This window comes from Felis catus, chromosome D2, assembly GCF_018350175.1.
Source record: "Felis catus isolate Fca126 chromosome D2, F.catus_Fca126_mat1.0, whole genome shotgun sequence".
Classification (NCBI taxonomy): domain Eukaryota; kingdom Metazoa; phylum Chordata; class Mammalia; order Carnivora; family Felidae; genus Felis; species Felis catus.
Window position 1 is genome coordinate 50,172,403 of NC_058378.1, and position 22,197 is coordinate 50,194,599.

A 22,197-nucleotide genomic window follows, 5' to 3' on the forward strand; every position below is an offset into this window, starting at 1 on the left:
TTTTCTCGAGGGAGGGCCTGTTTCCAAATGGCTTTTCAACACACATAAGATAACCCAGATAGGCACAAGGGGAAGGAGGCAGGGTCCAGCATCAGATAGATTCCTGGCTTTACCGGATTTCCCTGGAGGCAATGGAAATGCAGTGGCCACGTGATACCCCAGTTTCCACATCTATCAAGTGGTGATAATAGAGGTTATGGGGATTAGATAATACAATGCATAGGAAGTGCTTAGCACAGTAGCTAATACATTGAAAACACTTAATACATGGGTTTGGCTTTTGTAAATTATTTGATTGTTTATCACATCTTTATATGCCAGCTACATTTTAGCATAATCCAGACAAGCTCACTCGCCATTCAATCCAAACCCCTTGTACAGGGAAAAATGTGTTTCCAAACACAAATATAAACTCATTTTATTACGCTTTTGAAATAAGAAAATATGAGCATAAATATCTGATCTACTAGTAAAATCACAATCTGAAAAAAAAAAAAGGCCCAATGGTACAGTGTATCGATAGAAGTTAGCTTTTTTGCTTTTCTACTCAATTTCAAAGTAGAGCTCACAGTGATATGAAGAAATATTTTAAGATGCAGAATCATCCTACCACAATTTTGTTCTTGATTCCACAAAACACATCATTCCTACGAATCTCTCCCTTTTGGAAAAAACAGTATAGGCACATGGAACCTTAACAGTAAAATTTTGTGGAGATACAATGGTGGAGTCTAAGATCTACATTTTCCTTGCTGGTTTTCTAAAATTGCGCTCCAAATGGGCAAGTAAGATACAAATTTATGCATGTAGAAAGTAGAAATATCCCAAATACTTTAAACAAATTTTTTAAAGCTCTGGTTTCTATACTCATTTTTCAGGAACACTTATAATACTTCAGAGAAATCATATTGCAGAACTGGAGAACGAAAATTTTACTCTGGCCGCTAGGAAAAAATATGTCTAGGAATATTTAGAACTATTTATATTTCAAAAAATCTTTAGGCTTGAAGATTCAAGAAACGATATCTAGTATAAAGTGCTATTCCAAACACACATAAGTTCATCATAACTTTGACTTTTTACAGATATTTTCCAAGTATTATTTGTAGATTGCAAATGATCTAGTAAGTGGGTTCAAAACTTAATTCTTGAGCTAAGTAAAAAGATAACAGGCGACATTCAAATTTATCTTTGGAAAGCAGCAGTGAAATATTACAGTTTTCTTCCATTAAATCAAGTCAGTATTTCATTTTGAAAGCAATGTATTAATATGCAATTTTATGAAATAATCCAGTTATAGGCGAAGACTCTTGGTGAACACGCTTCGTCAACCTAGGATCATCCTCAGTGCCCACCAGGCATTTGTGAGACCGCCTGAGGGACAATGGATTAAATGGCCTTTAGGGTAAAAATATTTCTTTGAGGTTCAGATTTAAAATTTCTCTATAATTAAAATCCTTTTTCAATTGTGTAATTTTCTCCTAATTTACAGGTATGACACGATTTGGCGATTCAGGGCTATCACTCTGTGGATTTAAAAGCGGTTGGAGACAAGCTGGAGGCTCTGGCCTTTCTCTTCTCTTTGATACCCTCCCTCTGAAGACTCAGAAATTGTCCCAAACTATAGGAAAATAGAGTACTTGAGAATGAGTAAACTATTCTAATCCAAGGAGTGAAGGTATGTGAAAGAGTTCTATGAACTGTAAAATACCATACCTCTAGCCTTCTTAACCTTCTCCTCCCTCTCGCCTGAACAGAGCTCTAATTAATGAGAGGGCTAGGATGCTGAGGTTAACCCCTGAAGCCTTCTCATTCATCTGGAGAGGCCCATAAAGTTTCGAACGATTATCCATCAAGAGATAAAGGGCAGTGGACATTGGAACAAGAATTAACACAGGCAGAAAGGAATCTCACCTCTGGAATATCTCTAGAACAATCTTTTTCAGGCAAACCTCCCTTTTGGGTAATGATGAACCTAAATGTCTGGTCTGAAAAGAAAACTCCCATCAGACACCTGCTGATTTGAGAATTCAATTCCTGCCCAGTTGGAATACTGCCAACATTTTTCAGTTCCTAACAGGAATGTGTGTGTAAGTTCAATAAAAGCTTTGTTTCTAAAGACGTGTTGGTGTTAACATTTCAGGTGAGACTGAGGAATCACCCTTGTGACTTGGCGTATTCTGCTAAACTCAGTATTATATGTGATAGGAACAGAGGTGAGGGCCGGGTCAGAGGTGAGGGGCTCAGTCTTAGGAAGAAGGCTTTCAGTGGAGGTGGAGAGGTGAAGATGCCAACCCTTCCTCACAGTGGAGATTCTCATCAGGGCTTTAAACAGAGTCATTGAAGAATACTTTAGATTCTTCAAAAGGCAGTGATTCATACAGACCCCCTTCTCCAAAAAAGCATAAAGTAAGCTCACCTACACGTCATTGTTTCTCTTTACCTTCTGACTGAGGAAGATGGAGGGCCAGAGAGTTGGAGACAAAGCTTCCCAATGTCATCTTCTTTGGTCATGCCTTGAAATTACCCCCAATTACCACTAACTGCATCAGCTATGTCCTAACATTCTCCACGGAGTGATGCTCATTGCCTGAAAGATGTGAGTTCAATTGTGAGTACAAATCCCAAATGAGGAAACTCTGAGCCAGTCCAACGTGCTTTGTTATTTGCTATTTTCCCCTATAAACGCGTTAATAAAACAACAATAATAATTTCCTCGGAAGGCAGTGCTTCTGCCAAAATAAAAATGCTTCAGAGACACACACGGTCTGGTGGTCCCACCTCTCTCAGCCCTGAAGATTCCCAGGCTCCGGGCCACTGGTCATGTGGGGTTGTAACCAGATACTGCGACAGCGACAGATTCCTCATCTTTGTGATCTAACTCTTTTGCTACAGAGTAAGCCACCGATCCATTGGTCCAGAGCTGCAGCTTCGGATCAGACTCTTTGGCCAGGAACTGCAGCTGGGTTTTTTTCATCTTCTTTACAAGTCTAGCAAAGCCAAGCAACACAGAACTAAATATCATTGAGAATCCACAGAGCAGAAAGGCTGCAGTGTAGCTGCCCGTCGTATCCACAAGCCATCCTGTAATAAGCAACAGCGAAATTACATTGTGGAGTTGACAATTCAATTATTTACCTAGTCTCAAATCTAATCATTTCTTTTTTTTTTTTTAATGTTTAATTTTGAGAAAGAGCGAGAGAGAGAGACAGAGTATGAGCAGGGGAGGGCAGAGAGAGAGAGGGAGACAGAATCCGAAGCAGGCTCCAGGCTCTGAGCTGACGGCACGGAGCCTGACACGTGGGGCTCGAACCCACGAACTGTGAGATCATGACCTGGGCCGAAGTTGGACACTTAACCAGCTGAGCCACCCAGGTGCCCCAAATCTAATCATTTCGAAGGATAAGAACAATAGATTGCTAGCACCACCATTATAATTTTGACATGAGAAGCAGATCTAAAAATATGGTGCAGCAACTGAAAATGCATTCTGTTTTCTAGGAAAAGTTCTTAAATGGATTGTCGTCGCCGGGTAAAGTGCTTGGAGGAGTGTCCCATTCTTAGTAATCGCACAAGAAATGTTGTTATTAATCCTAGAAAATATGGTAGAAAAGATAAAACTAGCATCAAATTATTGATGTTGGGATCACTTATCTCTGGTGTTAAGAGAATATAATTGTACCAAATGCTGGCAGTATTCCCAACACCCACATACTGTCTATCTTGAGTGACATTAACATGCTCCTGGATATAGAAGAATCCAAATTTTCGGCTGGATCCAGTCATTGTACCCCATACAGTGAAATTCAGAACTTTGGGCCATCTTAGATGCGGCCAACGCAAACTTCACAAGATATCATTCTGCAATCGTGGCTTTTTTTTTTCTTCTTTTCTTTAGCTCCTTTTGCAACAAATTAATCCCAATATCAATTCCCGCTCTAAAATTGAGGAGAACCAGGGCATATGATATGCAAAATATGGGCCACAATGATCAGAGAATCGATGGCATCAAATTAGACCTTGGCAGGCAATTATTTTACGATTAAAAAGTTTTTTAAAAACTCCTCTAAACTTCTATGCCAAGAAAATCCTCTGGAAAAGTATATGATTTTTCCTTTCACCCACTTCATTAGTCAAAAACGGTATGCAGAAATTGTTACAAGCCCCACCAAGTTTCCTGTAATTCAAACTACTGTCGAATTATTTTAGTTATCCTGTGATTTGCTTATGCATTTCTGTAGCACCAAACAAAAGAGACTGAGTAGAGAGTTGTCATTTTAACGGTAATTAAATAAGAGAAGTATTATGGTAAGAACTTACACCCTAATCCTCCAATGCCTGGCAACGAGAATGTCTAATTTGCCAAATGAAGGCCATGGATCAAAAAAAAGGATCCAGGAATCCAAATTTCATTTATGCACTATGACTTTTTAACTGAATTACACTGCTCCCTCCAAGGTTGGTAAACAAAAATTGGCTACCAAGGGAGGATTGGGGGACCTTTTGGGGGCAGTTTCCAAAAAATGAAGCACTAGAAAGATGGTCCTATATCACAGAATTTAAACTGACCAGGAAATTTTTTAAATGTTTACTTAGTTTTGAAAGAGAGAGAGAGAGAGAGAGAGAGAATAATCAGGGGAAGGGCAGAGACAGAGGGAGATATAGAATCTGAAGCAGGCTCCAGACTCCGAGATGTTGGCACAGAGCCCAATGCAGGGCTCGAACCCACGAACCATGAGATCATGACCTGAGCTGAAGTCGGAGGCTTAACTGACTGAGCCACCAAGGCACCCCTGACCAGGAATTTTTATCTGCAGCTGTGAAACAGCCACAGTTTCCCCTAGTTGGCTGCTTTAGCAATGGCTGGGTTCGGAAATCATTCTATAGCTTCACTATACGCTAACTAATTTGGATGGAAATTTAAAAATAAAATAAAAATAAAATAAAAATACTATCTGTAGTCTCTTAAGAATATAGGGCCCCTTTGGCTCCTTTGGCTGGCACTCAAGACCCTCCGCTATGACACCCACTTACCATTTCAGCCTCACTGCCCACTCTCCCCAAGTGGAATCCTGTACTCCCTCCAGACTTCCCTCTGAATGTGCCTGACTTATTTATAAGCCTGAACAGCTGCTCCATTCCATTGCTCCCATCACTGGTGTGGAATGGAATCAAGACCCTAATTTTGGACTTTTTCTTTCCAAGTAGGCTAAAGTCTCCACTTGGCTGGAAGAAAATGATAAAACAAGGATACAAGCGAGACCATGATACCTCGGTGGCTCTTGAATCCCTTTCTCTTTCGCTCTTCCCAACTTAACTTCCAGTCCCCATCGTCTGTGTGTGAGTTGACAGTTTTCACATCAGGATGACAAACAGCAGAGGTGTCGGGGGGATCTCTCTGGGAACTTACCTGCGATGGGTGGGCTCACCAAGTACGGCACTGCATGAAGGAAGTACACCACACCGAGGGCTGATGACAAAGACGTGGTCCCTACTATTTCTGCAGTCACTACTGGGATCAGAGTCACGTAGGCACCATCAAAGTAGCCAAAGGTACAAGAGAAAGGCACGAGGAGGGGAAGACTCTGGAGCATCGGGAGGCAGAGATAGCAAAGCCCATCCAGTCCCACGGCAAAGAGGTAGCAGACATACCGGTAATTCTTCAGGCACCTGTGGATTTGAAGACCAAGAATGAGTGCAGAATGCACAGCTTCTATCAAAGAGCTTTGGAACCAGGGCCATGCAGCGATAAGCACTGCAGTTATTTATAGAGAAGGCTTCCCGTTATCCATGTCGTCTACCTATCTTTCTTTTGGTATGGGAACACACAAGACTTCATCTTCCCAGGAAACATGGTGTGGCACAAAATATGCTCTAAAACTAGAAAGGCGGAAGTCTGGATCCAGTTCTGTCACCTACGAACTGCTTAACTCTAATCTCCATTTCTTTAAGCTGTATAACGGGAAGGTTACCTATCCCATACGGTCACCCTAAGGATAGTTGTGAAATAACAAGTCGAGTGTCAGGAGACTATTTTCTAGCCGTCTACATATTAGATGCTTTCAGGTACGTCACCCATTGGTGTCTGCTACGTCATATGTGGTCAATAACCCAAGTTACACAAGGGAGAAGCTAGAATATGAAGACATTAAAATGACTCGCCAGAGATGATGTCAGTCTTGTACTAGGACTAAGTGTTATTTTCAGGACCTCCCCAGTGGTACTTCCGTTACCTTTTCCCCCTATGGCTCCAAACTCATCATTGATACCAATTATTTCAAAGACTCGGTACAGTATCAGCCCCGGCCATATGTGCTTTACAAATGTTTTTCAACCCGCAGTCTCATTTGAGTCTCACAAAATGCTAAGAGGCCAACAGAAAAATATTGCACTCGCCTGTTTTACAGATGAAGACCCTTGAAGATCTGAGGGTCACTAATTTTCCCTAGGTCACAGGGATAGTAAGGGGCAGAGCCAGCAGAAGAACTTAGGTCTGGTATAGCCCCTGAGCAGAGATGCCTCTATCAAACCTACACTGGGGCTGCTTCTTGTGGTGTTAGTGGTCAAGATAGAGACCCCAGCTCTTCCCGCTTTTCCTTAACCATTAAATTTGGAATTAACTTTAAATATTATACTCATAGCACTGGAGAATGGCTGTTGGACACTGAGTAAGTACCGAAGACATAACATGTGAGAAGCCACATGATGATTGCTCTCCCAGGTCACAGCTCGAGTGTGAAGAGAATCTGAGTATCTCACTCTTCTTCAATCCAAGCAGTAAGCATTAGCTTAAGAAACTACCTAGTAGATTTGTTATAACTTGGGTTTCTAAGCCTAAAACCATACTGTAAGTATTTGCTATCCGCATGGTCAAACACAAATGTGTGGCTATAAATAATGTGTTAGTTTTGCACCTAATCTCCCTGCCTGGACTCAATTCTGTTCCTCTCTCCATTTCCAGCCAGCCTCTGTGTTTTTTGTTTGTTTGCTTGTTTTGTTTTGTTTTGTCTTTAAACTAAAACCACAACACCCAGCCTGAGCACTGATTTGACTTCGGATGGAATGAAATGTGTCACCAGAACTTGTGGTTACCACAGGTTTCTGCAATTTAGACATACCCATCATCCTGAACCGTCTCGAACAGAGGTTGGCAAACCATGGCCAAATCTAGATCACCACCTGTTTTTGCACTATCTGTGAACTAAGAAGCGTTTTCTATTTCTGAGTGGTTGGAACAAAAAATCAAAAGAACAATACTATTTCAACGTGTGAAAATTATCTGGGAAATTAAAATTTCAGTATCCACAGTAAAGTCCTACTGGAACATAGCCACTCTCATTTCTTCACATATTGTCTATAGTTGTTTTGTGCTACAACAGCAGAACTGAATACTTGTGATCACATGACCCATGGAGCCAAAAACGTTTACTGTCTACCTCTTTACGGGAAAAGGTTTCCAACCTCTACCTAGAAGAAACAGCAGGGGGGTTGCCCTCAGATGCTGAAAACTCATTGACGTCACTCAGATGTAGGTTTTGTACAGGGTAAGGGGATGAGGGGGATCTCAAAGCTGGGAGTCCCCTGGTAGGGCGCCGACTGTGGTTTCACGGATTTTACCTTCTGTCAGTTAGCCATCCAAATGTGATATTGCCAATAATGTCAATCACCCCGAGTATGGACATAAGGAAAGCAGCTTGCTGGTGACTCACTCCGACACTCAGAGCATAAGGTACCAAGTACACAAAGAGAGGGCTGCAGCCGTAAGCCATGAACAGAACAGAGATGGCTAACACAACGAAGTCTGACATCAGTAAAAAACTGTATTCCTGTTGCAAAGAGCAACAGAGGCAGGTCTGCACCCATTTTTTAGTCAAAGTTGCACAGGGAGACACTCGCTTAAAGTCTTGTTTCTGAGTTCTACAGATGTGGTCCTGCTCTGGAGTTGTAGGGTCCTCTTTCAGAGTAATAGGCCGCATCAAGGCGCCGCAAACACAGAGATTCAAAACGAAGCCCCCAAGAATGAGTAACGCTCCCCGCCAGGAAAACTGTTCAATAAGGAGTTGAACCACCGGAGCCAGTATGAAGGTGCCAATGCCACTTCCTGACATAGCGATCCCGTAAGCAAGGGCCTTCCGTCTGCTGAAATATTTGCCAACCATGGCAATAGCTGGAGAGTAACAAAGTGCAAATCCGAGACCTAAGGATGAAGAGAAGTATATGAGTTCTGGTATACCGTGAGCAGCCGATGAAACAAAATATTTCAGGATAAACTTATTTGGATTAAAGAGAATCTGGCCTTCTGTCAAACCCTTTTAAAACTATTTTCTACACCAAGCTGAAGAGGAGTCTCCCTGACCAGTCATTCACAGTTTGGGAAGCACAGTGTGTGTGGATGGATGGATGGATGGATGGATAGATAGATAGATAGATAGATATCTACAGATATCTATATCTATCATATTTTTTTTTTCAACGTTTATTTATTTTTGGGACAGAGAGAGACAGAGCATGAACGGGGGAGGGGCAGAGAGAGAGGGCGGCACAGAATCAGAAACAGGCTCCAGGCTCCCAGCCATCAGCCCAGAGCCTGACGCGGGGCTCGAACTCACGGACCGCGAGATCGTGACCTGGCTGAAGTCGGACGCTTAACCGACTGCGCCACCCAGGCGCCCCAACTGCCATATTTTTTTAAGGTTTGCTTCCAAAGCCATATTTTTTTAAGGTTTGCTTCCAAAGAAGAAAGTCATATATATAGATATAGATATAGATATAGATATAGATATAGATATAGATATAGATATAGATACAGATATAGATATATGAAATGAAATATATTTTAATATATGAAATATTAAAATGAAAGGAAGAGCTTAAAAAATCATTACACGAACTGAATTTGAATTAACTAGAAAATGAAGATAATGCTGACCCAAGAAACTTATTCTCCCCACCCAATACCTCTTTTTATTTTGAATTATCTAGAGGATTACTTCAACTCTTCACTGCCTATGAAAACACAACTCTGATCATCTGGACCACTCATGGAATTTGGGTTTAAATAGCATATATGACCCCATGAAAGTTTCAGAATAATTTCACATAATGGGGAAACTTCATGCCAACTTTGTGTATGAACACAGCATGTACACATAGTAACCTGAACATATTCCTTAAAGTCAGCAGAAAGCCTTTTAAGGATTTTCAGTTTCTATTCCCTTTAAGTCAAGAAAATCTGAAGAGTGTAAAACCTTGAACTCATGGCATCTAAATGGAAAAACAGAACGACCTTCGGCTCCTATTCCCATCTGCAGTGCTGGGTGACCAATGATCCAGATTTGCCTGGACCGATGGGTTTCCGGGATACGAGATGTTCAGTGCTAAGACCAGGGCACTCCTTGGTAAACTGGGATGACTGGACACCTAGCGGTTGGGACTTTTGGGTTACATGGAACAGATACCTTTTTTTTTTTAAGCGGACAGAGCCAGATTTATAAAATCATTATGAGATTATGTCCTTCATTGACCAGATCATGTTATCCCTACGGCCCAGACTGAGTTAGTGCTATTCCACATTCCTTTGAGTGATGGGGTAAAATGCCACTCCAGTGCCACCGAGTGACCCCACCTTGATGCTATCTATGTAGTGCCCTTAGGTATGATTTATGGGATGCACATAGATTACTTCTCTTCTTGCAGGGTTCGTCATAATTCTCTAAAGCATAATTCCATCACATTGAGAGAGAATGCATAATGTAAAAATCTTCACAATAAGGGGCTTTCTTTTTTAAATTGTAAACCCCCATTTATTGGATGATGCTCCTCACTCACTATAAAGCAGGGGCAACTCAGGTCGAGCGCAGATAGTGTTCTGGTGTCTCGGCAAAGATGTTGGGAGAATGATGACTGCTGAAAATTTATGGTGCCCTGGCTAACATCTCATTGCTTCTGAGTACAGAATCTCAGCCATCCACTGCTACCAGAGGGGAAGCCGGAAATCACTTCTATCATGTGGCTGAATTGAAGGGTGATACATTTTCATTCCAGGAGTGCAATCAATTGCATTTCCAGCTCTTTTAACTGCTAGGTAGGTAGACATAAGCTAAGTCAACTAAATTATGCAACTATGGGGCACCCAGGTGGCTCAGTTGGGCGTCTGACTTCGGCTCAGGTCATGATCTCACCGCTTGTGGGTTCGAGCCCCGGCTCTGTACTAACAGTTCAGAGCCCGGAGCCTGCTTTGGATTCTGCGTCTCCCTCTCTCTCTGCCCCTCCCCTGCTCATGCTCTCTCTCTCTCCTTCAGAAATAAATAAACATGAAAAAAATTTTACGTTACGCATCTAACAAGATGACTATTTTATGGAATACAGTTCTGTTGATTGCTTGACAACACCTGAAGGGGGTGGGGAGACAAGCGGTACAAAGAGCCCTTACCTGTGAGAACTCCCAGAGTGAGGTAGAGATGCTTCAGACTGGTGGCAAATGAGCCCAGGATGAGACCAGTCGATGCAAGCAAGCCACCCAGCATGATTCCCACTTGACAGGATAAATGGTTACTGACGACACTCCCAAGTGGAGCTTCAAAAACAATAATAAATAGGTTCAGCAGAGAGGCCTTGAGGGCACTGTGGAAAGGCTGTGGTGTTGCGTTGACAGAACAGAGAATGGTTGACCTTTACGGCATCAAGCCCGTCTCGCTCATTCGACATATTTGGAAACTGAGGACAGAGGAAATGACTTGTCTATGGTCACACGGAGAACAAGTAGCAAAGCTGGAATTAGGATCGGTTGTGCTGAGTTGCATTTCCGTGCGCCCTCCGCTTCTCCATTCTATTATAGTCATAATTCCAGGGCTCGAGGTGCTTTTAAAATAGTGAATCAGCTCCTTATTTAAATTACATGCCACTTACACAGGGATGTGGCTTGTATGTTTCACATAGTATTAATAATGCATCATTAGCAATAATTATCACAGTTAACCAGTAGGGAAGGAAAGTAGGGAAGGGAAGGCAACACTGTGTGGCCAGTAGTGTTATGCAGGAAAAGGCCAAGGAAAAAGACCATTCCACAATCTGGTACTGTTTTCGGCCTTTAGGAAACCCTGTGGATGAGAAATCAAAATCCAGAAAATCTAGGAAAATGCCTCACATCCGTAGTGACATTTGGGTTGGCCTCACTCTATTTGTGGTTTAACAATGTGTTATAATTGTGCCAGTTTTCAGGTTTATAGAATATTAATTAAGCTGGAATAGACCAAGGAGAAATTGAAGTTCAGGGGACTATGACATGTCCAAGATCACCAACAACTATAGCTCAGGGCACCTGACACCAAGTTCAGGGTTATTTCACCCTGTTACTCTGTCTCCTTGGGCCTCCCAGACTGAGGCAGAGGAGACATGGGGAAAGCATGAGAATTCTTTCTATGGAACAACTCATGCTGAGCAGCATTCCTAGTACGAAGATCAGAAGAGCAAATTCTTCAGGTATCTGTGGAGTATAATTTTGTATTGGTCAGGTTGAAACTGGGGCCCGACTCAAATGCACGGGACAGAACCAGCCGTCAGCCTGATGTCTCCTGCCTAGTTAAAACAGTGGCTGTGTGCCTATATAATCTCTGGAGAACAGGAAGGAGCAAAACTCCTGAGAATATATCTAATTCTCCAGGCTGCTGCCGCTATGGCTATTGGAAAGTGACAAAACTTACACTAAACTCAATGAAAAGTGCCCCCAGTGGGTGTCTGCAGCCTCTTCTCCATCTCCTGACCTCAACTAGTGTTGCCAGATGAGCAACATGGAAACTGGTACATGGAAACTGGATCCAACAGGCCTCAAGTCCTTGCATGGCCTCCAGTCCTTGAATTTTAAAATGTTGCATCTAATACGACCCAGCTTTATCACACAGTCACTGTGATCCTGTTGGTCACCGAAGGCCATTTAGTCTTCTTCTGGGGATTATAAATATTCTCCAAAAGATAACAGTGAGGGAAATGAGTCACCTGTGTCATCTGAGAAAGATAAACATGGCTCACTTGGCATGGTCATACAAAGGCTGTGACTAATAACATGACCCTGAAAACCAACTGATAATCTTCCTGATTAAAAAAACAAACAAAACAAACAAACAAGAAAATAGGGTAGAAAACCCAAAGATATTATTTTCTGATCCCTTAAGACCTTCCAGGGTTATCAGTAGACAGAGTCAACTTAGCCTTCTCATGAAACGTACTCTTCGTCCTAGAACTGCTCTCAAATTCCTCCCAACAAAGGAAATACATTTCAGCACAATTCAACTGATTCCTGAGTACGTCCATTTTTTTTCTAAAAATAAGGATGAATCAGTACCTAGAGTGGAATCAGTTGATGTTATTTATAAGTTATTAAATAATATGGGATTTCCTTTTTGCCACAAGACATGGCCTGAAGAGATAATAGTGTTTTTTTTTAATACTAAGGATTCATTTAAATGAAATGATTAAATGGGTCTAGACTGCAAATAGATCATTCCAACTTGTCCCAATCTCAGAAACTCTCTAAGACATTCATTTAAGAACTTTGGTTTAAAACGTTCGAAAAGAAAAATCTCAAGACTAGCGTTACTCTACGACATAGATGGATTGAGAGATTCTATGGATTTTGAGACGACTCTGTATGTCCTCTGTAGTACCCTTGGGGTTTCCCGAATGAAATTATAGTGACGGTGAACGTGCTGATCACATGACTGTACCATCCTATCCTTCCCTCAGACTTCTCTAAGAATGAAGGTTTACGCATGAAAAACAAAATCCGTGAGCCACATTTTGAACCTCTGGGAAGGGAACAGAATAAGAACAAGATTTTGTTGGCATTTGCTTAAGGAGATCATATAGGAATGGCTCATAGTGCGATCCAATGACCGTTTTCATGACTGGAGAATGAGGGGCCATAGCATTTAGCAAAGAGAGGTCAAGCATATACTGTATGGTTAACTGTTTCCCAAATCAGGGTGAGTCCTGTGAGGTCCAGCACCCTATCTCTATATGGGAGCACCAAATAGTATGTCTTTTTGAGAGTGTTAATCACCTGTTCTATCTGCCCTCAGCGAAGACCATTAATTCCAAGGGCAGGTCTGGTTGGGTTTGGTTGAAGGTAGGATCGGTCTTTTCTTTTTATATAGTCTTAGCCAACTTTTAGCAAAGCCCTTCTATTCATAAAAAGCTGGTAAACAGAAGCAGTGGAAGGCCAGTGTCACGTACAGTTCAAGAGTAACCAATAATTGTCTAGCCCTGGTGATACTCACCACAGAGCATGGTCACACAGTCTACAATGGAATGGATCCAAGCTGTTTGTGCATAATCCTGAGTGAAGTATGTCTGGAACTCCACAAAAAAAATGGAAATACATCTGAAAAATACAGTGCAAGAATTTTATACAAAAAAAAAAAAAAATGAATGAGCATGGATCAAAACCACAGCTTCAAATTCTGGTTCAGCTGGTTTAATTGGTTTTCAGTGGTACATTGCTGGACCATAGTAAGTAGGAAGTCGGAATGGCCCAATGGCTACGGAGCCACTCTAAAGGATGAGCAAGAATGTTCGTCCACTAGAAGGGCTGCTGAAGCCAAGTGGATATGAGGATCACTGCTGTAGGGAAGGTTTTATGGGAAATATGGCAGGTCAAAAATATGGGTTCTTTTTTATCTTCATATTTCACCAACATCTGTGACTTCTAAGAGGTTGTGACACAAGTTAAAATTTGACAATTAAGAATTATACATCTCTCAGGGTGCCTGGGTGGCTCAGCCAGTTAAGCATTCCACTCTTGATTTTGGCTCAGGTCACGATCTCACAATTCATGGGATCGGGCCCCATGTCGGGGCTTGGGATTCTTTCTGCCCATCCTCTGCTCTCTCTCTCTTTCTCTCTCTCTCAAAAAAAGGAGTTCTACATCTCCTCTCCCAGCAATTTCAGTTCTAGGTTTTAACAAAAGGTAATAATCAAATGATGATAATAATAGTAATAATAGATACACATAAAAGGATATATTTTAAAGAACTATTTGTAAAGGCCAAATATTGTAACCAACCTATTTGCCCATCAATAAGGGACTGGCTAAGTAAATTTTGACATCAATAAAATGAAATATTTTTAGGTGTTAAAAAATGATGATTTGATATGTATTTATTGATTTGGGAAAAAATTCACAATACAATGTTAAGTAAAACAAAGTAGTTTATACAGTAAAGGCTTATTTTGATAAAATCATAGTTCATATAAATAGAGAAAAAAACAAAAAAGTACCCAGTCATTATACGTGAATGGTGACATTATAAATAATCACGAGAGAGAGAGAGACAGACAGACAGACAGAGACAGAGAAACTTTACACTGAAAAATTGTTAATTAGGAAAAAAAGATGTAAGTGATTTCAGAGCAATGATTTGTATCACTGTACAAGTTTGAATGAATGTCATACAGATTAGCAAGTTTCCCAATTCAGGGCAGGAGCTTCTAGTACTCGATTACAGCCAGGGAAGGATCAGGTCTTGGTGAGGATGAGATAGAAGGTCGTCTCTCTGGATAGGGCTACCGTCTAACCCATCATGCTTCAGCAGCCCGCAGTAACCTGTTATTTCTCTCCCCAGCCCTTCCCAGTTGCTGCTAGATGTGAAGGCGGGTGATGGAGAAAAAGAAGAAGGAGGAGAATCAGGTAGAACCAGGACAACTGTGTCAGGCAGGGCCAGCTTTCCCAGCGTGCATCCTCTGCAATCGCACAGAATCTGGCACTCAGAAGCATAGAATTTCAGCTGTCACGGTCTTAAAATTTCTAACAAGCTCATCTCTGAATTCATGTTTTGTAAGTAAAGTCCAAAGGAGCAACAGGGCATGCACGCGAGCAGAGGAGATACACGCACCACGTGTGTTTGCGACTCTCCGCCTTCCCATGGACACGTGTGGTATTAGACACGCAAACTCTGGTGGACTCACAATGTGTGGGCGTTGGGTTAGACTCAGAGTGTGTGCAAGTTATGTTACATTGACAACTGAGTAAGCATGGAGGTAGGGGGAGGAAGGCTCTCACTCCTGAGAGAGGCCATGCTTTCCTTTCAAATCAGAACTTGTTTCAAATGCAGAAAGCAAGCAACAGTGTTCTAGGAAACACAAAGCACTGAGGATTCCTATATCCTTTCCGACTCAGGTTATGTCTCTGTATTTTACTAGCCAACCACTTACGCTGAAAATCATGACATGGAGGAAAAAAGAAAGGTAGGGCTACCCACTGTTCCTTTCCCTTTCCTTCTCTGTCTTCCCTTATTCATCAGGAAGTGGAAGATAGAGAATGTTGACAGAAAGTGAGTGCATCAGGAAATGAAGTGAAAACGGTGGAGGTTGTTTTGTTTTGTTTTGTTTTTTGGTGCAGGGTTTCCCCTGTTCTGGTGAAAATGAAATACATACACGTGCCTGAGCTCCAGTGATTCTGCATGAGTTCAACGCTCACGTTTGTGTTCAAAACTGGGATTGCAGGATGTAAAGATGAATGGTAAACTCATGCTAGTAAGAACACTGAAGAGCAAATTAAAAACTCCATGAAGGGGCACCTGGGGTGGGGGGGCTCAGGTGGTTAAGCATCCGACCCTTGATTTCAGCTCAGGTCATGACCTCACAGTCTGTGAGATAGAGACCCACCTCGGGCTCTGCACTCACAGCGCAGAGAGCGTTTGGGATTCTCTCTCTCCCTCTCTCTTTGCCCCTTGCCCGTGTGTGCACAGGCATGCTCTCTCCCTCTCTCTCTCTCTCTCTCTCTCTCTCAAAATAAGTAAATAAACTTAAAAGAGAATAATAATTTCATAGACATCGCCTCATTATCAAAATAGTTAAGTGATCGTTAGCCTGGGTTTCTCAACCCAAGTACTACTGACATTTTGGCCATCATCCTTAACAAAGACAACTCTTGGTTTTAGGGGTTGTCCTGTGTATCATACAGTGTTTGGTAGCATCCCTGGCCTCCACCCCCCAAATGTCTCCAAACATTGCCCACTGTCCCCTGGAGGTCAAAATCAGCCTGGTTGAGAACCACTGATCTAATCTATGGTCAGGTTTTATTCTACCTTATACATAGCTCTCAAATGCCTCCACAGCTCTCCATTCCCCTTATCATTCATAATTCATGCCCATACCTCTCTCCTGGACTGCAGCCCAAACGCTCCTAACTCATCTCCCTGAATTCACACTTGGCTGCCTTCTGTACATTTTATATGCAATGGTCAGTGACCTTACTAGAACGCAAAAGAGATCCTGATGCTTCAAACTCTTTAACATGACTTCTGAGACCCCGCAGGAGTTGACCCTTCTCAGTGTTTCCCCTAACCTACACCATGCATTCCTCATTTCAGCCAGACTGAACTTGTTTCCATCACTTTCAACACACCACCCATACTTTTTCACACCTCTGAGCATTAAAGAGTTTTCTTCTTTTCTAGGCTGCTCTCTCAGCTGCCCTCATTCTTGTAGTCTAAAGATAGTAGTCAACTCCTCCAGGGGCACCTGGGTGGCTCAGTCGATTAAGCATCAGACTTCGGCTCAGGTCACGTTCTCACGGTTCAGGAGCTTAAGCCCCGCATCGGGCTCTGTGCTGAGAGCTCGGAGCCTGGAGCCTGCTTCAGATTCTGGGGCTCCCTCTCTCTCTGCCCTCACCTGCTCATGCTCTGTCTCTCTCTCTCACTCTCAAAAATAAACATTAATGGTCAACTCCTCCAGGAAGGCTTCCCTGACAACCTGAGTCTGAGCTTAATACCTCTCGTAAGCGTTTACATGACGTGCGGGACACCTACCACACTACAGGGATACGGCGATTCCCTTTGCGTTGGTTTGTATTCTCCACTAGACTGTTGCTCTGTCACAGCAAAGACCATGTCTGCACTGGATCTCATATCATTACCTGGGTGTTCATTAAATATTGTTCAAGGTTCAAGGTATCGCAGGGAGGAAAGAAAGAAGGAAGGAAGGATTAGCGTTGGTAAAGAAGTGACTAGAAGTGAAGGAAGTAAAAAAGGTTGAACGGCAACTTCAAGGACATGAGTGAGAAAGGGAAGAGGAAGACTGGAGGGTGGCTGACCAGGAAAAGCCACCCGGATAAGGTGAAGTAGAGATGTGAAGAATCTGAGTTCATAAGCTGGCAGAATGAAGTATCAGTAGGAGGAAGATCCCGAAGCTGGAGATGGGAAAGAACATGGGGCGACTAAGAAAAAAGGGTCCCAGATGATGAGAAGACATTTTGCGATGGTACGCCGGTCTCTTCTCTTCACTAAATCATTCTGAGGGATTTCATATTTGTGCGACTATGTTTGTCTCTTGTAACTTTTTTATCTTGTTTTATTGCTGTTTAGTTTTCTGATTGATGGTTTTCTTAACTGACCTGATTAGTCATATCAGTCAAACTTTAGGTATGCAAAGTTCAAAAATAATACCCGAGATTCTTATCTAACCATGGGAACAGGCCTGCCAGAGGCAAAATTTAATAACCATGAACATGCTTCTGATTGACTGCGACTTTCAAAAAACAAGTATCACTTCTTACTTGTTCTCAAAAGGGAAAAAAGTACTTTTCAAATGGTAAAGTTCCATGATTTATGGCTTCTAAACACAGGCATGACCTTAAAGAAAATAAATGTTATCGGGAGCACACGTGCTTCTCACTCCAGAAATAATTTTTATTGTCCTTTGGAAAATCTGTGCATCTGATGTGTCAGGAAAGCTGGGTCCTGATCGCTGATCCTCACACTGAGTAACTGAGAGTTTGGATAAAGCTTCTTAATCTCTCAGAGTCTCTTTTCCTCATTTCTGAAATAAGCAGTTTGATCAGCACAACTGGATCAGTCATAATGCATTCATTAGATCATGCTCAGTAGCAAACAACTCCTAACATCCTTCCGTGGTTGATAGGCTCTGTTCCTAAGAATAAGGAAACAAAATTATCATGCAAGTATCATCCTTCAGTGGTTGATAAGCTCTGTTCCTAAGAAGAAGGAAACAAAATTATCACGCAAGTGTCATCTGTATGAAATACCATTCTCAAAGATACTCTCCCTCAAGGGGCCAACATGCCTAGTGTCTCCATCTTGCCACTCTGCTATAAAATTCTTCTCAAGGCACCTGGCTGGCTCAGTTGATGGAGCATGCGACTCTTAACCTCGGGGTTGTGGGTTTGAGCCCCTTGTCGGGTGTAGAGATTTCTTAAAAAGAAAGAAAAATCTTGGGGCGCCTGGGTGGCTCAGTCGGTTGAGCATGCGACTTGGGCTCAGGTCTTGATCTCACGGTCCACGGGTTTGAGCCCTGTGTCGGGCTCTGTGCCGACAGTGCGGAGCCTGGAGCCTGCTGGGATTCTGTGTCTCCCTATCTCTCTGCCCACCTCCCACCCCGCCACTTGAGCTCTCTCTCTCTCTCTCGCTCGCTCTCTCTGTCAAAAATCAATAAACATTTTTAGAAAAAATTTTTTAAAGAAAAAATAATCTTAAAAAATAAAACTTCTTCTCTGGCTCCTATAGAGCTAGATGTTGACAACATCTGGTATTTGGGAAAGACGGTCCTCCGGTTGATGAAGTCATCCAGTGCATCAATATGGAAGTGATCCACTGGCCAGTGTAGCCTAGTAGTTAAAAGCAGTACTACTCACTACCCTTGTGACTCTGGACACATTATTCAACCTCTGTGTGTTGTTTCAAGGACTAAATGATTTAATAAATGAAAGGTGCTTGGAACAATGTTAACCAGCACAGAACAAGTACTCAGCTAATATTAGCTACTATTTACAGGAATTCAGCCATTGTTAAAAGAGCTCCCCAATTCCACAGGACTCTAGACATCTACTGCAACTAAGTTAATTTGGATCCAGAAGATGTCAAGAAAAATAGGTCTTTTTTTAATATAACTTTTTAAAAATATTTAATTTGAGAGTGGGGGGGGGGAGCAGAGAGAGAGTAGGAGAGAAAGAATTCCAAGCAGACTCCATTCTGTCAGCACAGAGCCCAGTGTGAGGCTCGAACTCATGAACCATGAGATCATGGCCTGAGCTGAAATCAAGAGTCAGACACTTAACCAACTGAGCCACCCAGGTGCTCTTTTTTATAGAACTTTTGTTTTCCTTTTACTTTCTGATTTTTTTTTTGATGAGCATGTACTACTTTTATTTTTTATTTTATTTATTATTATTTTAATTTGAGAGAGAGAGAGTGAGTGGGGGAGAGGGGCAGAGGGAGAGAGAGAAAGAGAATCTTAAGCAGTCTCCAAGCTCAGTGCAGAATCTGACGCAGGGCTCGATCCCACAACTCTGGGATCATGACCTGAGCTGAAATTAAGAGTCAGACACTCAACTGACTGAGCCACCCAGGTGCCCTGAGAAAAGTTAGGTCTTACAGCTGGAGGTTTTCTTTGAACATTCAAATCAAGTATTGCTTTTTCAACCATCAACTCCAACTCAAGCTGTCAGTTCACAAACAGAATGTCACATAATTTCACGATGAAATGTGATTCTTGAAATAGAGAATGTGTTTGGTAATAAGATATCTTGAGGCAAAAAATAAGTACTCAACACACATTAATGAACAGAGAGTATAAATAAATGAGAGTGACGGCTTTAATAGCCTAGACAACTTCGAGCTTTATGTAAACTTTACGTGTAAGGCAGCATTGTCAGTTACAAGGCAAGAGTTGAAAGTTGATTTTAAAGTGGTCTGGATCGTGACTGTATGGAGCATTGTTTGTAAATCAAAACCCAGGGAACAATGTAAGTCCTTCAATCAAAATGTGTTAAATAAATTATGCACACATCCTTGTGATGGAATCTTAAGCTGTTATTTTTCAGTGAGGTAGAGCTGTATGTGCTGAATATGGAAATACTTCCAAGAGATATTATTAAGCAAAAAATAAGTTCAAAACAGTGTGTACAGTATGATCCTATTGGTGTCAAGGAAAAGAATAATAATATGCTTTACAGATGGATATAAGGTTCTTAAATTGGGGGGGGGGCACGCCTGAAGAAGCTAATAACAAGGTTAACTTTGGGCAGTGAAACTGGCATTCAGGAAGCAATGAGAAAAAGACTATTTTATGCATCTCTGTATTGTTCAAATTTTTAGCACCTGGAAGTATAGTTTAACTTTTAAGTATACAGTTTAAACAGGGAAAAAAAGACTTAATTGCACAATAGGCACTGATCCTCTGACTTGACAAATCACCCTAGGGGCCGCTTTCCTTGGCCCTATCTCCAGTCCTATTGGCTGCTGCCTGTTCACGACACTGAGTTCCAATGCTGGCCATGCCTTTGCACTTTTCTCCTCTAAACTTAATTCGGCTCAGCTATGCCCCTCTCAGCCTCTCCCATTAACCTCTGAGAACTGGTCTTTGCTACCTGCCACAACGCTTTTCTGGTTTCTGGCTAAACCCTTAGCAGTTCAGGAAGGGGGACTGCCCACTGTTATCACAAAGTGAGGAAAGCAGATAAAGTACATGCACCTAATGCAGCTTGAAACCTCTCTCCCTCTCATTTCCTCCTGGCCAAACACTATCCACTCTTCAAGACTTCACTCCAGGGACAACTTCTCTTGAAAGCTGTCCTGAACTCCCAGATCAGAATTAACCCCTCTCTCACCAGCATTATTTTACACGCTGTTTTTATCCGATGTATACTTAGCCCATTTGGATTTGTATTTCAGTTATTTGTGCCTGAGCCTACCAGGCGGTGTTCCAGCATCTCTGTGTTTTTGGAAAACACCTAGATAGAGCATTGTCCTCAATGAACGTATAGCTAGATATTAGGGAACTTGATTTCCATTAACTTGAAGTTGAAAACTTAAGGATACAACCGAAAAAAATATGCAAGATTTTCAGCCTTGGGTGACAGTCATGGGTTCCACAGCAATTCCACTGTGATTGAGAAAAAAAAATGAGATTCAATGTCCTGCCAAACAAGACAAGCCATATAAGATGCCAATGAGCATAAAAGACCATCAAGAAATCAGAGTCCTTGAGGTAAGTCCTCAATTTTCTACAGACACCTGCCCCAAGTCACTTCCATAGTTTCAGAGTACAACACTCAAACAATCCAGATGTCTCCAAGCCTTAATGTGCAGTTGTTTGTACATGAATTGGGGTGACAACTAACATGACTAATTGCCAACAGGACAAGGAGGGTAGAGAGCCTCCGTTAGAAGAATTTAGAAACAGCTGTCCCCTGGCACCATGACTTCTCATCACTGGTGTGACAACCATATGGGGATTAGGAAGTAAGATCTTAAGACAACGATTCCATCACCAAGGCAATTTTTTAAAAACCTACGTCTGGTGATCCCACACTGCTCTACAGGATAAGGTGCAGAGTGTTTCAGGGGACAAGGAACTGGCCACAGAACTTCCTCAAAGTGCCTATATCTTAGAGCAGAACAAAGGTGAAGACTGAAGTAGTCACTTCTCACAATGAAAAGGCACTAACAGAGGATATGTGTGTGAATATATACATGTGTATGGAAGATGGGGCAGATACGGTGCATGTGTGAGAAATAATGAGGTAGGAAGATAATCTGGTTTGTGTTGGAAAGAGTTGGTGGATTATATGTGCACATGCAATGGCAAGTAAACAAGACAAGAAGTAAAAAAGACTGGAAATCCAGTCCAGTTCTGTCCCACTAGACCAAAACTGTAGGGAAGTCACTTAACCTATGTTAGCACCAGTGTCCTAATCTATTCGTGGGGATATATAAAACTATTCCATCTAAGAGGGGTCATGAGGGGTGCCTGGGTGGTTCAGTCGGTTAAGCGTCCGGCTCGGGTCATGATCTCACAGTTCGTGAGTTCAAGCCCTGCATCGGGCTCTGTGCTGATGGCTCAGAGCCTGGAGCCTGTTTCAGATTCTGTGTCTTCCTCTCTCTCTCTGACCCTCCCCCGTTCATGCTCTCTCTCTGTCTCAAAAATAAATAAACGTTAAAATAAATAAATAAATAAATAAATAAATAAATAAATAAATAAAAGGGGTCACGAAGACTCCACTACCTCCTTATAAAGATATCAACCTCCTTATAAAGCACTGAAGTCACTTCCAGAACTTTTCCATGATGGAAATGATGGGAGCTTCCGCATGTAAGAACCAAACGATTCCTTTTTAGCTCTATGACTCCTCACACCCACAACACAAGACCCATGATAGAGATGGAAAAAAAAAAACCAGACCCA

General features: G+C 42.0%; 1 protein-coding gene across 3 annotated transcripts in view; it reads right to left on the minus strand.

The window, feature by feature from the left end:
• Positions 1 to 272: 272 nt before the first annotated feature.
• SLC16A12 (solute carrier family 16 member 12) overlaps positions 273 to 22,197 on the minus strand; it is a 79,935-nt gene continuing 58,010 nt past the window's right edge. For 2 of the 3 annotated variants that reach the window (XM_023240704.2, XM_045040379.1), the window contains exons 3-7: positions 13,275 to 13,378; positions 10,433 to 10,576; positions 7,618 to 8,197; positions 5,411 to 5,670; positions 273 to 3,084 (exon numbers count right to left, since the gene is read on the minus strand). In XM_023240704.2, the coding sequence (XP_023096472.2) occupies positions 2,822 to 3,084; positions 5,411 to 5,670; positions 7,618 to 8,197; positions 10,433 to 10,576; positions 13,275 to 13,378 (1,351 nt within the window). In that variant the 3' untranslated portion in view covers positions 273 to 2,821. Of the gene's footprint in view, positions 3,085 to 5,410; positions 5,671 to 7,617; positions 8,198 to 10,432; positions 10,577 to 13,274; positions 13,379 to 17,551; positions 17,926 to 22,197 lie in introns of all 3 variants that reach the window. The other variant, XM_045040380.1, reaches the window with a different exon arrangement.